Source organism: Chinchilla lanigera, unplaced genomic scaffold (assembly GCF_000276665.1).
Source record: "Chinchilla lanigera isolate Chin_1 unplaced genomic scaffold, ChiLan1.0 scaffold00180, whole genome shotgun sequence".
Classification (NCBI taxonomy): Eukaryota; Metazoa; Chordata; class Mammalia; order Rodentia; family Chinchillidae; genus Chinchilla; species Chinchilla lanigera.
Window position 1 is genome coordinate 16,574 of NW_004955581.1, and position 17,026 is coordinate 33,599.

At 38.4% G+C, this 17,026-nt stretch overlaps 1 protein-coding gene across 1 annotated transcript in view; it reads right to left on the reverse strand.

The window, feature by feature from the left end:
- The window catches only part of LOC102021499 (zinc finger protein 39-like), a 71,719-nt gene that overhangs the window by 13,507 nt on the left and 41,186 nt on the right, over nt 1-17,026 (reverse strand). The window contains exon 2 of the mRNA XM_013509735.1: nt 10,929-11,055. Within this exon, the coding sequence (XP_013365189.1) occupies nt 10,929-11,055 (127 nt within the window). The remainder of the gene's footprint in view (nt 1-10,928; nt 11,056-17,026) is intronic.

Sequence of the window (17,026 nt, forward strand, 5' to 3'; positions counted from 1 at the left end):
TTTCTTTTTCTTTTTTTTTTCCCTAGGACCAGGAATCAAACTCACAACGTTGCGCTTGCCAGGCAGGTGCTGTGCCGCTGAACTAAATTCCCAGCCCTGGAGGGTTTTCTTTCTCTCAGTTGCATTACTTTCCGCCCAGATCTTTATAATCTCCTCCCTTCTTTGGGCTTTGGGCTTGACTTGTTCTTTTTCTAAAAGTTTTAGGTGCAGCATTAGGCTATTTATTTGTTCTCTTTCTGTTTTCCTTATGTGTGAGTTCACTGCTATAAATTTCCCTCTGAGGACTGCTTTCATTGCATCCTACAGATTCCAGTAAGTTGTATTGTAGGTATTTTTTAATTTCTTCTTTAATTTCCTCCATAACCCCATTGGCTGTTCAGGAAGTGGTTGTTTATTTATTTATTTTTTTGTTTTTTTTTGTGGTAACAGGAATCAAACTCACAACCTTGCGCTTGCCAGGCAGGCACTGTGCCGCTGAGCTAAATCCCCAGTCCCAGGAGGTTGTTGTTTAATTTCCAAGTGTTTATGGAGTTTTTGGAGTTCCTTTGGCAATTAATTTCCAATTTCATTGCACTGTGGTCATATAATATGCATGGGATAATTTCAATTATTTTGCATTTAGGTAGGTATGCTCTACAGGCTAGAATGGGGTCTATTTTAGAGAAAGTCCCATGTGCAGCTGAGAAAAATATGTATTCTGATGTTGTGGGGTGGAACACTCTGTATACATCTACTAAGTCCCCCTTTGTAGATTTGGTTTAGATCTGTTATTTCTTTGCTGATTTTTTGTCGAGTTGACCTATCTCTTTGTGTCAAAGGGATGTTGAGGTCCCCTATTACAATAGTGTTATTAATTGTATGAGTTCTCATATCTGTTAAGATTTGTCTTATATAGTTTGGTGCTCCACTATATGGTGTGTATATGTTTATGATTGTTATCTCATCTCCTTGCAGTTTTCCCTTAACAAGTATGCAGTGACCTCCTTTATCTCTTTTGATTTTTCTTGGTTTGAAGTTTACATTGTCTGCAAACAATAGCGACACCTGCTTTCTTCTGGGTTCCTGTTGCATGAAGGATTGACTTTCAGTCTATAGATTGCCTTTTGAGTAAAATGGATTTCCTGTGTACAGCATATCATTGAATTTTGTTTCTTAATCCACTCTGCCAATCTTGTTTCTTTTGACTGGTGCATTGAGGCCATTTACATTTATGGTTATAACCGATACGTGTTGACTTCTCATTGTCACGTTATTTACTTGCTGTTGGTTTCCTAATTTTCCTACCTGTTTAACTGCTTGCTCTTCTTGACAGTTCCTTTCTATTGTTGTTCTTGAAATTGTGGTTGTTTTCTTCTCTGTCTACAATATCTTTTAGTACTCTTTGCAGTGATGGTTTGGCACTCATGAAGTTCTTCAGTTGTTCTTTGTCACGGAAATATTTTATTTCTCCATTGAATTTTAAGGGCAGTTTGGCAGGGTCCATCAGTCTTGGTTGGAAGCTGTTTTGTCTCAGGACCTGTAATACTTTGCTCCAAGCTCTTCTCGATTGGATGGTTTGTGTTGAGAAGTGTGCCATGATTCTGATAGGGTTTTCCTTTATAGGTAATCTGTTTCTTTTCTCTAGCAGCTTTTACAATTCTGTTCTTTTGCTGGAGATCTGGGATCTTGACTATTATATGTCTGGGTGTAGTTTTATTTTGGTTAAGGTTAGTTGGAGTTCTATATGCTTCATTTACTGATATATCACGTTCTGTTTCCATACTTGGGAACTTTAGTGCTATTATTTCTGCAAATACTCTTTTTATGTCCTTTGTGTTGCCTCCTTCATTGACTCATATTAGTCTGACATTATTCCTCTTTGCCTCATCTTGCAACTGTTGAACTGATTTTTCTGGTTCCTTGTTGATTTTAACAGATCCTTCCTTTCATGATCACTAGCTGCCATGCTGTCTTCAAAATCTGAAATTCTTATCTTCAGCTTCATTCCAGTGGTTTTGGCAGCTTTCAATGGAAACTTTGATTTCCTGGATGTCTCTTTGAATCTGGTTCATGCGTTCTAATTCATTTCTATATTTTTCATTTAATGTTTCCATCTATTGCCTATGTTCTATTTTATGTTTCCTCTTTTGGTGTGCTGAGCACTTCAATAATAATATGTATTAAAAAAAAAATAGAAATAGCAGTGAAAGGGGAAAAAAAAGCAAGATTTTGCCAGACGAGGTGGCCCATGCCTGTAATTCCACCACTTGGGAGGCTGAGGCAGGAGGATCCCTGTGGGTTCAAGGCGAGCCTGAGCTACATAGTGTGTGCGAGGCCCGCCTGAGTTACACAGTGAGTTCAAAGCCAACCTAAACTACATAGCAAGAACCTGTCTCCAAAATCAATTTTACAACAGGTGAAAAGAGCAAGAGATTTTAAAAGTTCAGTTAAAGAATAAAAATAACATACATAAACAGGTATGAAAGAAAGAAAAAGGGGGGAAGGGGGGGAAGAGGAGGAGGAGGACTTGTAAATACTCCTCGGCCAATGGTTTGGGTTGGTAAAGTTGCCTTTCAGGATCTCTAATACTGCAGTCCAACAGGGGTGCCAGAGGGTAGTGAGCTGCACCTGGGCCTTTTGTATCCCTTTCCACTTGTACTTAAGAGGATGGCACTGTATGAATGCTAAAATATACCCCACCGTCCCTGCCAGGTGAAGCACTTCAAAGGTATATTGCCCACCTCAAGGTTGTATTCACACTAAAGGGCTTTTACTGTGTTTCCTTCTGCATATCCAGAGCCGCCACTAACTAGTCCAAACCAGCTTTGCAGCATGCGGCCCAGTTAGGTCCCCCATTCACTCCAGAGGACCTAGCTCTTAGTCCATGCACCCAGACGCCAACAATCCATAAATGGAAAACTCTACCTATACAGGGCCAAGAGAAAATATTTACAAGCTATTTATCAGACAAGAGATTAATATTCTCAATATAACAGAATGCAACTCAACAGAAAAACAATTCAATTAATAACAGCAAACTGGACATGGAGGCACATGTGTGTAATCCTAGGTGCCAGGGAGCCTAAGGCAGGAGAATCAAAGTTCAAGGATAGTCTAGACAACTTAGCAAGGCTTGATCTCAAAACTAAAGAGCTCATAGTGTAGCTCACTGGTACAGTGCTTGCCTATCATGTACAAGGCCCTCGGTTCAATCACCAGTACTAGCCAGAAATCAAAAAAACCTGGCCAAATGGTGTGGGAGTCAGCACTAAAAATGTACAAATGAGTGCTTTGCTTGTAAGCTGTAATGTGGCTGTCCTGAAGGGTCAGCTGCTAATAAGACATTGGAGATGAAGCAAAGCACGACTTGGAGGGAGGCCTTGGCTTCACAGCTGCAAAACATGGGAGACGTTTTCTATGATGTTTCCCAAGTGTCCCCAGTAATATCCACTGAACTGTCTCCAACAGTGTCAGCTCAAGTGAAATATGTACTTTCCTTGAACTATCTTTTGAACTTCTTTCTCATAGAATGCCTTTTGTTCTCAATCTGCAGAAAACACCTTTGGTCTTCTTATATATTTATGAGGGTATGCTACTTTAATAAACAGTAGTCATCAGCCTCTGCTTGTGTCACGAATATTCTTTCATCACAGGACGAGTCATCAGAGATCAGTACCATCATCTGCAATACTGATATAGGAGTCCCTGTATTAACTGAGAAACTACAAAATCGTCTATTGACAATCCTCAAAAGAGAACACAAAAACAGCCTAGAATTATATAAACAATTGCTTAATGTCCCTAATCATTAGGGAAAAGTAAATCAAACCCATGAGATCTAATGGCACTACAGTGAGGATGGTTAACATCAAAATGATAAAATAAATGCTGGCAAGAATGCAAAGCAAGCCCCCATTGGAGCTGATCTGCACCTCAGACAGCTCTGTGAACTCCAGTAGCTGCTGCCACCCCCACACACGAGCTTGGGAGCAGACAGAAACCCAGAAAGCTTTAGGGGCCTGGGGTCCACTCCCCACCACCTCCCTTAGCTCTTCCCCCACTGGAGCTGAGCTGCACCTTGGACAGCTTCAAGAACTCTGGTGAGCCAACCCCACCTCTGCCTCATCAGCTCAGGAGCCAAGGCGAGCCCCAGACAACCTCAAGGGCCTTGGGTGCTCCTCGCTGCTCCCACCCGGCACCCTCAGGGAAGCTAAGCTGAAACTCAACTTCAGCGACCTCACTGATTGCACACTTACCCCACCCCCCAACATAAAAAGACTATTTGTGTGAACCTGGCGGGGCAGTGGCAGTGTATGGAAACACAGTGACCATGACCCACCCACTATTACACCCCAGTGGAAACAAGGCTGAAACCTGGACAGATTTGGGAACCCCTGACTGTAAGCCAAGCTGAGCCACACACAGCTGTGGGAGCACTGGTGATCACACTCTGCCTGTACACACACACGGTTGAGCGAGTCACACCAAACACCAGGGACCTTTGGGTCCTTGCCCCACTACTATGACATCATCCTGGGAGTGAGCCTGAGCTCCAGGGAATTTCTGCATCTCTGAAAATGACAAAACGAAAGAGCAAAATGCAATCTCAGACCTCTACCCCAACCAGAACAAATCCAGGAGATACTGACACAGATGAGCTTGGAAGTCATACACCTGAAACTTCTGAAATGATAGCAGCTGAAGTAAAGAAACACTTCCATAGAAGACATCAGATCAGAAATAATCTCTGAAGAAAGAAAAGAAATGACAACAATAATGAAAGAGTTGCTTAGCACATCTAAAGAAGACATAGAAGGAAAATACAGGAGCATAGTAAATTAATTGAAACCTTGAATGAATAGTACATGAAAGAACTGGAACGCATAAAACAGATTCAAACAGATATCCAGAAAATTAAATCTTCCATTGAAAGCTGGCAAAACTGCTTGAATGAAGCTGAAGATAGACTTTCAGAACTTGAACACAGCATTGCTGTGAATGACCGTGAAAGGAAGGATCTCTTAAAAATAACAAGAAACCAAGAAATAACAATTCAACAGCTGCAGGACAAAGCAAAGAAAAACAATGTAAGATTAATAGGTATCAGTGAAACAGAAAGTATCAGCATAAATGACATAAAGACTATTTGTGGAAGCAATAGCAGAAACTTTTCCAAGCATGGAAAAAGAATTGGACATCCAGATAAGTGAAGCGTATAGAACTCCAACTAGCCATAACCAAAATAAATCTACACCCAGACATACAGTGATCAAGACCCCAGAAATTCAACAACAGAACAGAATATTAAAAGCTGTTAGAGAAAAGTAACAAATCACCTATAAAGGAAAGCCCATCAGAATCAGGGCAGATTTCTCAACACAAACCATCAAATCAAGAAGAGCTTGGAGTGAAACATTTCAGGTTCTGAAAGAAAACAACTTCCAACCCAGATTGATGTTCCCTGCAAAAAAAACTATCTTCAAAATTAATGGAGAAATAAAGTATTTCCACAATAAAGATCAACTGAAGAACTTCATGAGAGCCAAACCAACCCTACAAAGAGTTCTAAAAGATATTCTAGAAAAAGACAAAAAAGGCCATAACTTTAAGAACAATGTAAAGGAAACACCAAGCATAGCAAGCAATTAGACAGAGGGAAACAAGAGAAACCAACAGCAGGAAAACAACATGACAAAGATAAGCCAATACATATCACTTATAACCGTCAATGTAAACAGACTCAATTCACCAACCAAAAAAAGTAGACTGGCAGATTGAATCAAGAAACAAAATCCAACAATATGCTGTATACAAGAAACACATTTAACTCAAAAGGAAATTCATAAAGTGAAAATTAAAGGACGGAAAACAATATTCCACTGCAACACACACCCAGAAAAAAGCAGGTGTCACTATTCTGTTTGCAGACAATGGGAACTTCAAACCAAGAACAATTAAAAGGTCACTACATACTTGTGAGGGAAGCACTTCAAGAAGAAGAGATAACAACCGTAAACACCTATGCACCAAACACAGAAGCACATAAGTATATAAGACAAATTCTAACAGACATGAAAAATGAAATGAGCAGCAACAAAATCATAATAGGAGACTTCAATACCCCACTGTCACAAAGAGATAGGTTAACTAGACAAAAAATTAGCAAAGAAATAACAGAACTGAACCAAACATGTGAACAAATGGACTTAGTAGACCAGTACAGAATGTTCCACCCAACAGCATCAGAATACACATTCTTCTCAGCTGCACATGGGACATTCTCTAAAATAGACCATATGCTAGCACATAGAACATGCTTAAGGAAATGCAAAGAAGTTGAAATTACCTCATGCATACTATCAGACCATAGGGCAATGAAAGTGGAAATTAACGACAAAGGAAATCACAGTAACTCATAAACACATGGAAATTAAACAGCACCCTCCTGCACAATCACTGGGTCACAGATGAAATCGAAGAAGAAATTAAACACTACGTACAATCAAATGAAAACGTAGACACAACTTACAGGAACCTGTGGGATGCAATGAAAGCAGTCCTCAGGGGGAAATTTATAGCAGTGAATTCCTACCTCCAGAAAACAAAATGAGCACAAATAAACAATCTTATGCTGCACCTTAAGCTTCTAGAAAAAGAAGAAGAAATCAAACCAAAAGCCAAGAGAAGGCAGGAAATTATAAAGCTCAGGACAGAAATTAATGCAATGGGGACTAAAAAAAAAAAAAAAAATATGAAGAACTGATGAATCGAAGAGTTGGTTCTTTGAAAAAATAAAACTGATAAATCCCTAGCCTACTTCATTAAACAAAGGAAAGAAAAAACGGAAATACATGCAATAAGGAATGAAAGAGATGAAATCACTACAGATCCTGTGGAAATTCAGAAGATCATCAGTACCTACTCTGAAAATTTTTACTCTCACAGGATGGAAAACACAAAGGAAATGGGCAGCTTTCTAGAAACACATGAACTACCAAAGCTGAATGAAGAAGATATAAAAATCCTCAATAACCTTATATCAGCAAGCAAAACTGAAAATGTAATAAAAAACTTGCCAATGAAGAAAAGCCCAAGTCCTGACGGATTTACAGCTCAATTCTACAAGAAATTTAGAGAAGATTTAATGCCAATACTTCTCAAACTATTTAAGGAAATTGAAAAATAAAGAATTCTCCCCAACTCATTTCTGGAGGCAAATATTATCCTGATAGCAAAACCAGAGAAAGACCCAACCAAAAAAGAGAACTACAGGCCAATCTCCCTAATGAACACAGATGCAAAAATTCTCAATAAAACAGTAGCAAACATAATGCAACAAATCATCAAGAAAATTATACACCATGACCAAGTGGGATTCATCCCAGGAATGCAGGGGTGGTTCAATATACACAAATCAAATAATGTAATACACCATATCAATAGAGCCAACGACAAAAATCACATGATCATCTCAACTGATGCAGAAAAAGCTTTTGATAAAGTCCAACACTTATTCGTGATAAAAACCCTACAGAAAATTGGCATAGATTGACTTTACTTCAATCTGATAAAAGCCATCTGTGAGAAACTCACATCTAACATCATTCTAAATGGTCAAAAACTGAAAGCTTTCATTTTAAAGTCAGGAACAAGACAAGGACGTCCACTGTCACCACTCCTATTCAATATAGTTCTGGAAATATTAGCTAGAGCATTTAGACAAGAGAGAGAGATAAGAGGAATAAGGATAGGAAAAGAAGTGAAATTATTATTCGCAGATGACATGATACTCTACATAGAAGACCCCAAAAACTCCACCAAAAGGCTTATAGATTTAATAACTAAATTCAGTAGCATAGCTGGATACAAAGTCAACACTCAAAAATCAATCGCATTCCTATACACAAACAAGCAGACTGAGAAACTGGTGAAACCACACCTTTCAAAGTAACATCTAAAAAATGAAATACTTAGGAATCAATCTAACAAAGGAAGTAGAAGATCTATACAGTAAAAATTACAATACTCTGAAAAAAGAAATCAAAGAAGATTCCAGAAAATGGAAAGATGTTCCTTGCTCATGGATAGGAAGAACCAACATTGTGAAAATGGCCATACTCCCAAAATTGTTGTACAGATTCAATGCAATCCCTATTAAAATACCATTAGTATACCACACAGATATAGAGAAAACATTCCTAAAATTCATCTGGAACCAGAAGAGGCCTAGAATAGCAGAAGCAATCCTAGGAAACAAAGGAAAGGTAGGAGGCATCATAATCCCTGACCTGAATTTATACTACAAAGCTACTGTGATAAAATCAACATGGTAGAGGCAAAAAAGCAGACCTGAAGATCAATGGAACAGGTTAGAAGATGCAGACACAACTACAAACACACACAGCCTATTTTTGACAAAGGGGCCAAACATATTCACTGGAAAGAAGATAGCCTCTTTAACAAATGGTGCTGGAAAAAGTGGCTTTCCACATGCCAAAGACTAAAACTAGACCCATGTCTATCACCATGCACTAAACTAAAGTCAAAATGGATCAAAGATCTCAATATCAAAACAAAAACACTAAATCTACTGGAAGAGAAAGTAGGTCAAACTCTCAAAGACACAGGGGTAGACAGAGAGTTCATGAACAAAAACCAAACTGCACAGGAAATACTTCAAAGAATCAACAACTGGGATCTCCCCTCATTGAAAAGTTTCTGCACATCAAAAGAAATTACCAACAGAGTAAAAAGAAAACCCACAAATTGGGAAAAAATTTTATCCAACTGCCCTTCAGACAAAGGACTCCTATCTAGAACATATAAAGAATTTTTAAAAAATCAGGCCCCAAAAGTTAAAAGACCCAATCCAAAAATGGGCATCTGAGATGAACACACACTTCTCAGAAAAGAAATAGTAATGGCAAATAAATATATAAAAAAATGTTCAACATCATTAGTCATTTGAGAAATGCAAATTAAAACAACGCTAAGATTTCATCTCACCCCACAAAGAATGGCTATCATTAAGAAATCAACCAATAACAAATGCTGGAGAGGCTGTGGGGAAAAAGGAACACTTCTACACTGCTGGTGGGAGTGTCGATTGGTGAAACCACTGTGGAAATCAGTCTGGAGATTCCTCACAAAACTAGGATTAGAAGTCCCACTCAACACAGTTATTCCCCTTCTAGGTATATTTCCAGAAGGATTAAAAATGTCATACCACAGTGATATATGTGCACCCATGTTTATAGTGGTGCAATTTGTCATAGCTAAATCTTGGAAACAACCCAAATGCCCATCAACTGAGGAATGGATAAAAAAGATGTGGTATTTCTACACAATGGAGTATTACTCAGCTATAAAAAAAGATAAACTCGAGGCTTTTATAGGTAAGCAACTAGAGACCATAATCATAAGTGAAATGAATTGGACCCACATGTGTAAACATCATATTGTCTCCCTGGTGTAAGAACATAAAAGAGTAAATAAAACCCAAAATGTACAATAGGTAATAAGAAAGGGAAAGAAACTGCTCAAAGGAAGGAATAACTGGGATGAGGGAAAAGAAGAAAAAGAAAGTACTAAGGCATTATATATATATATATGGATCGGTAGCATAACTGTACTGTTGGTATCTGATGGTTTGTTGAGGGGAACAGTTGATGATTAGAAGTTTTTTTAAAATATTTTGACCAATTTTGCATGCTTGTATCTGATAATCTGAGCAACTTATGTGACAATAACAATTTGCAGTATAATATCCATTGGTGAATTCCTACAATCCTGCCTAGTGACATTACGTATTGTCTGTAATGTTCTTTTGAATTATTATTTTCTTATTCCCTTCAATGATTTGATCAATCTTCTATTCATACATCTGGTAATCTGAGCAACTTCATTAAAGATAACAAATGTAATATAACAACCACTGTCAGTCTCTATCATTTGGTTTTTTGGTTTTTTTTCCCAGTACCGGGAATCAAAGTCATGACCTTGCCCTTGCCAGGCAGGTGCTGTGCCACTCAGCTAAATTCCCAGCCCCTATCATTTGGTTTGAAACCCTGTATCATTTTTAATGTTCTTGCTTTGTGTTGTTTATATTTTGCTACTGTTTCTTTTTTTCTACAATTTTCTTTAAAATAAAAAGAAAAGGATACAAAGAAAGGGACACACTCCTACACTACTGGTAGACATGTAAAATATACAGCCACTATAAAATAAAGGATGAAAGACACAGAACAGCTATCCCACATATATTCACTCAAAGGAAATTAATCCTGTGTTTTGAAGAGAAATCTGTAGTTTCACATTTACTGCAGCACTGTTTACAAAAGCCATGATGCATAACCAACCTGCGTGTCCACTAACTGATAATGGATAAAGAAAATGTGGTACATACCCATGGAAACACTACTGAGCCATTTTAAAAAAGAAGCAAAATTCTTTCATTATAGCAACATGGATGAAACTAGAGGACATTATGTTAAGCCAAGTGAGTGTCAGGCACAGAAAGACAAATGCTCCATATTCTCACTTATATATGCAAGTTAAACTGGATCTCGGAGAAACAGAGAATAAAACAGTGGTGAGTAGCTTCTGGAAAGCATGTGCAAAGTGGGCAGGATGGAGAGAAGATGGTTAATGCACACAGGGGTGGAGCTGGATAGGAGCAAGAACTTCTAATGTTTCATGGATTAGCAATAATTGAGTATTTCAAAAAACTAGTACACAGGATTTTAATGTTCCCAGTACAAACCAGTGATAGATGTCAGGTTGTATTCATGTACTGAAAGCCATGCTCTACCCTATAAATGTACAAATGGTACATGACAGCTAAAAATATACAAAAGTAGCATTAAAACTTGGACATGGTTCCTACATTTACTAACCAAAAAGAAAGTAACTGCTACTCAAGAGTTATTAGGGTGAGGGGCTTCACTCACCCAAAGCCACCAGATTACTGTAGGTCTCCAGCATCACTTCTCTGTAGAGGTTCCTCTGGGCATCACTGAGGTCCTTCCACTCCTCCCAGGTGAAGTCCACAGACACATCCTCAAATGACACCAGGCCCTGTAAGGGAACATTTCTCATCAACCCAAATCTTCACTGGGCCAAAAGAACAGGACTGTAGGGGTTAACTCTTCTATGTGAACTTATGCCTTACGTGTGTTTTTTGTAAGATACAGCTTGATTTGTACTTGACATTATAGGAGAAAAAAAATTAAAAATATCTTGGCTCTGTACTAATTTAGTATTCAAAAATAATCCCAGTACTCTGGGGGACTGAGGCAGGAGGATTCCAAGTTGAAGCCTAGCCTGGGCTACTGATGACTTAGCAAGACCCTCCCTAGAAATAAAAAAAATTTTAAAAAGGGATGGAGATATAGCTCAGGGCAATGGTCCTGCAGTGAATCCCCAGAACCCAACTCCCCACAAAACCAAACAAACAAAAAAGCTATTACATAATTTATTTTATAGATTTGTTTTGTCAGGAGCAGCTGGAGCTGGAAATTGGTCATATGTGTGACAGCAGGACAGAGCCAGAGTGCCTCAAGCAGTCAAGCTACCTCAGCCTTAAAATAACATCAAGCCTGGACAATTTCAGTCTTTAGTAGCTAAGGCAATCTTGCCTTTCATGATACTAACTTTGCAAGGGTACAAATGCCCCTACTGTTGTTAGTCAGTCCTCTTGCCCACTCCACCTGACTCCAGCTTTTGTCTCTTATCTATCTTTTTCTCATACCTGCCGCCATTCCTCCCCATGGTACACCAAGAGACCGAAAAGTCCCTACACTGTTTGTTTGAGAAGTGAGCTATGTAATCCTGGCTGGCCTTGAACTCACAGAGATTCCCTTGCTTCAGCTTCCTGAATGCTAAGATTACAGCACCCAGCTCTCCTTTATACATTGTTCTTGTTCCTAGCAAGAACAAGGGAGTAACATTCTGCTCCTAAAAAGAGCCAACAGTGTAGTGTGAAGACTTAAGCATAACACACTGCCAACAATGTGTTCAATAACCTATGGCATCTGTTCAATTTAGAAAAGAGTACAAATGAAGCAGAAAAAACAGCTTGTGTTAACAAGCTGTGCATCACTGAACTGGCAGGCTCAAAACTTCTACATGAATATGTTCTCATAAATATGCAGGAATGGAAATTGTGAAAACACACACACACACAAAATAAATAAATCAGAAGTTCATATGTGTGTTCCTGGGCATAGATGAATGAGAAAGCAGTAAACATGTTCAATCACTGATAATCTAGTGCTTTTGCATTTAAATACTTGGCCTAATTCAAACAACTTAATCTTCAGGTGTTCTGCATTACAGGTAAGTTACTTATATATTACAGTTATGGGCATGCTTCTGTTTCCTTCCTAAATCCAAAACAATTTCTAATACCCATATAGAAGTGAACATCACTCACTTCCTAAGAGATAAAGCAAATAATGAGGGGCCAATATAAAGTGGTAAGTTTCTTGAACAGACCTGCAGTTTGAAACTCATCTCACGAGAGAATGGTAAAGAACTTAAGAGTCTTTTAAAGGGAAAGAAACCAGAGTAACACATTACTGCTTATATTAGGAGATACAGCAAAGTGGGCACCGTTCCAGACAGACTGCTTCAGGCTTCAAAGCTCAGGAGGCAGATAAGTATGCCACTGGCCAGGTTTAAGGACACAACACAGCTATCTAGTGCAGGCACACACTGGGGAACAGTTATACAAGAATGACTTAGGAGTAGACAACTACACATGTGCTAGTTCAGTCAACATGCAAGAATATAAATACATGATAACCACCTGCATAACAGTCAAACAATAAAGACACAGGCTGCTCTCTTGATTCTGCCTGCCCTTGGAACTGATGTCTGTTGCGTGTGCATTCTTCTCCCTGAGGATCTGACCTACCAAAGTACCCCTTCAGGCTCCTGGCCACAGCATGGCCTTAAGAACACAGAATAGGAAAAAAAAAAAAAAAAAAAAAGAACACAGAATAGGGAACTTATCCAAGACAAAGAGCAAAAAAGGAAACAAAAGAGTACAATGAAACCCTGCCCACTGCCCCCCGACCATTGTGGCAGCCAAGGTGGGCCTTGGGAGCCTTGGTGAGCCTGTGGGGGGAAACCCCGCCCACCATCCCTCTACCATCCAGGGAGCCTCCATCTGGAGGAACCCTGGTGCCTGGTCCATACTCCTACACTGCAGGTTGGGCAACCAGCTCACGAAGCACCCAGGACATGGAACCAGCTCCTTCACAGGAACCCAGAGCAAATCGACTCTAACATGTGGAAACACTTTACATAAAAACTCCTAATTTACAATCAGTTCTGTTATACAACTACCAACTCTGTGCTCCTATGGTCTAAAGTACAAAATTCATAGTTATCACAGTTTGTCAGTTTCTAAATTGTGTTTATTGCTAATTGTACTACTGTAGCTAGGACGTCATATCTGTTGTAACCAGTTGTTCTTCCTTGTGTAACAACATTGGGAAGCTCTGGGGCAATAATCTCACCACAACCCTACACCAAAAGACTGGGGACTGAGCCAAACAGAAACCAACATCCCACTTTCAATTAATTGGGAAGGTAGGATTGTGGGACAGACAAAAAACAAGAATCTCCTACACACAGAAGATATCCCTGAAGTACAGACTATTCTTGGAGAGGCCTTGATACTAGTGATATAGCTACCTACTACCAAAACTCACCAGGATCATCACAAGAAACAAATAAAAAATTTTTTTTGAAATAGAAAAATGTGAAAACACAGGAGCAAAACACAATCTCAGACCTCTAGCCCACCTAGAACAAGTCCAGGAGACAGAGACATAGAAGAAATTGGAAGCCACACACTTGAAATTTCTGAAATGCTAAAATTTAAGCAAAGAAACAACTCCAGGAGGCTACAGAGCAAATCAAATCAGAAATAATCTCTCAAGTAAAAAAAAGAAATTACAACCATAATGAAAGGATCGCTCAGCATGTCCAAAGAAGACATAAAAAAATACAGGAACACAGAAAAATGATGGAAACCTTGAATACTATTGGAAAGAATTAGAATGCATGAAACAGATTCAAAGCAATATCCAGGAAATTAGAAATTCCATTGAAAACTGGTAAAAACCTCTTGAACAAAACTGAAGACAGACTTTCAGACCTTGAAGACGGGATTGCAGCTAGCAATCACAAGAGGAAAGATCTCTTAAAAATAATAAGTAGGAAATAATTCAACATCTGCAATATGATGCAAAGAAAAAAAAGACTGATAGTTGTCAATGAAAAAAGCAGGAGTCAATACAAATGACATAAAAAGACTATTTGCGGTATAGCAGAAAATTTCCCAGACATGGGAAAAGAACCTGACATACAGTTAAGTGAAGCATACATAACTCCAATTAGCCATAACCAAAATAAATCCATACCCAAACATACACTCAAGATCCCAGAAATTCACCACAAGAACAGAATATTAAAATCTGTTAGAGAAAAGAAACAGATCACCTATAAAAGAAAGCCCATCAGAATCATGGCAGATTTCTCAACACAAACCATCATGTGAAGAAGAGCTTAGAGTAAAGTATTTCAGGTCCTGAAATAAAACAACTTCCAAATCCATACTGATGTACCCTGCAAAAGTATCTTTCAAAGTTAATGGATAAACAAGATACTTCCATGACAAAAAAACAACTGAAGAAATTCATGACCATCAAAGCAACCCTACAAAGAGTACTGAAAGATATTCTAGAAAGAAATACAAATGACATTTCCAAGAATAACAATAAGAAGGAACCACCAAGCAGAGCAAGCAATTAAACAGAGGAGGAAAGTAGCTGGGTGTGGTGGTGCATACCTGTAATCCCAGCACTCAGGAGGCTGAGCTAGGAGGATTGTTGTGAGTTTGAGACCAGCCGGGGCTACAAAGTGAGCTCAAGGCCGGCCTGAACTGCATAGCAAGACCCTGTGTCAAAAAGACTAAAAAAAAAAAAAGAGAGAGAGAGAGAGAGAGAGAGAGAGAGAGAGACAGAGAAAAGTAAGGAACCAAGAGCAGGAAAATAACATGACAAAGATAAGCCAATACTTATCAGTTATAACCATAAATGTAAGTGGCCTGAACTCACCAATCAAAAGAAACAGACTGGCAGAGTGGATCAAGAAGCAACATCCAACAATATGCTGCATGCAAGAAACACATTTAACTCAAAAAGAAATCCACAAACTGAAAGTCCAAGGATGGAAAATAATAATGTGACAGGAATCCAGAAAAAAACAGGGGTAGCTATTCTGCTTGCAGACAATGCAAACTTCAAACCAAGAATGATCAAAAGATATAAAGAAGGTCACTATATACTTGTTAGGAGAAAACTGCAAAAGGGGAAGAGATAACAATCATAAATATGTATGCACCAAATACAGAAACACCCAACTACATAAGACAAATATTAACGGACAGAAAAACATCAAATAAGCAATAACACAATCATAATGGGGGACCTTAACACCCCATTGTCACAAAGACATGGATCAACTAGACAAAAAATCAGCAAAGAAATAATAGAACTGAACCAAACTTGTGAAATGGACTTAGTAGATGTTTACAGACTGTTCTACCCAACAACATCAGAATACACATTCTTGTCAGCTGCACATGGAATGTTCTCTAAAATAGACCATATGGTAGCCTATAGAACATGTTTAAATAAATGCAAAGGAATTGAAATTATCCCATGTATATTATCTGACCATAGTGCAATGAAATTGGAAATTAAAAACTTACCAACAAAGAAAAGTCCAAGACCTGATGGATTCACAGCTGAATTCTACAAGAAATTTAGGAAAGATTTAATGCCAATACTTCACAAACTCTTTAATGAAATTGAAAGGGAAATAATTCTCCCTAACTCATTCCTGGAGACAAGTATTGCCCTGATACCAAAACCAGAGAAAGACCCAACCAAAAAAAGAGAACTACAGGCCAATCTCCCTGAAGAACACAGACGCTAAAATCCTCAATAAAATACTAGCAAACAGAATGCAGCAAATCATCAAGAAGACTACATATCATGACCAAGTGGGATTCATCCCAGGAATGCAGGGATTGTTCAATATATGCAAATCAATAAATGTAATACACAGAGCGGAAGACAAAAACCACATGATCATCTCAATAGATGCAGAAAAAGCTTTTGATAAAGTCCAACACTCATTCATAACAAAAACCCTACAGAAAATAGGAATAGATGGTCTTTACCACAATCTGATAAACACCATCTATGACAAAACAACAGCCAACATCATACTAAAAGGACAAAAACCGAAAGCTTTCAACTTTAAAGTCAGGCAGAAGACAAAAATGTCCACTCTCTCCACTCTTAGTCAATATAATTCTAGAAACATTAGCCAGAGCAATTACACAAGAGAGAGAGAGATAAGAGGAATAAGGATAGGAAAAGAAGAAGTGAAATTATTATTCGAAGATGACATGATACTCTACATAGAAGATCCCAAAATCTCCACCAAAAGACTTCTAGATTTAGTAAGCAAATTCAGTAGCGTAGCTGGATACAAAGTCAACACTCAAAATACAACGGTATTCCTATACACAAACAACACACTGAAAGAAACTAGGAAAACTACACCCTTCACAATAGCATCCAAAGAAATGAAATACTTAGGAATCAATCTAACAGAGGAAGTAAAAGGTCTGTACAGTGAAAAATTACAGTACTCTGAAAAAAGAGATCGAAGAGGATTTCAGAAGATGGAAACATATTCCTTGCACATGGATAGGAAGAACCAACACTGTGAAAATGGCCATACTCCCAAAACTGTGATACAGATTTAATGCAATCCTGATCAATCCCCATTAGTATATCTCACAGATCTAGAGAAAATATCCCTAAAATTCATCTGAAACTAATGGAGACTTAGAATAGCAAAAGCAACCCCGGGCAACAAAGGAAAGGCAGAATGCATCACAATCCCAGACTTGAAATTATACTACAAAGCTACTGTGATAAAATCAGCATGGTACTGGCAA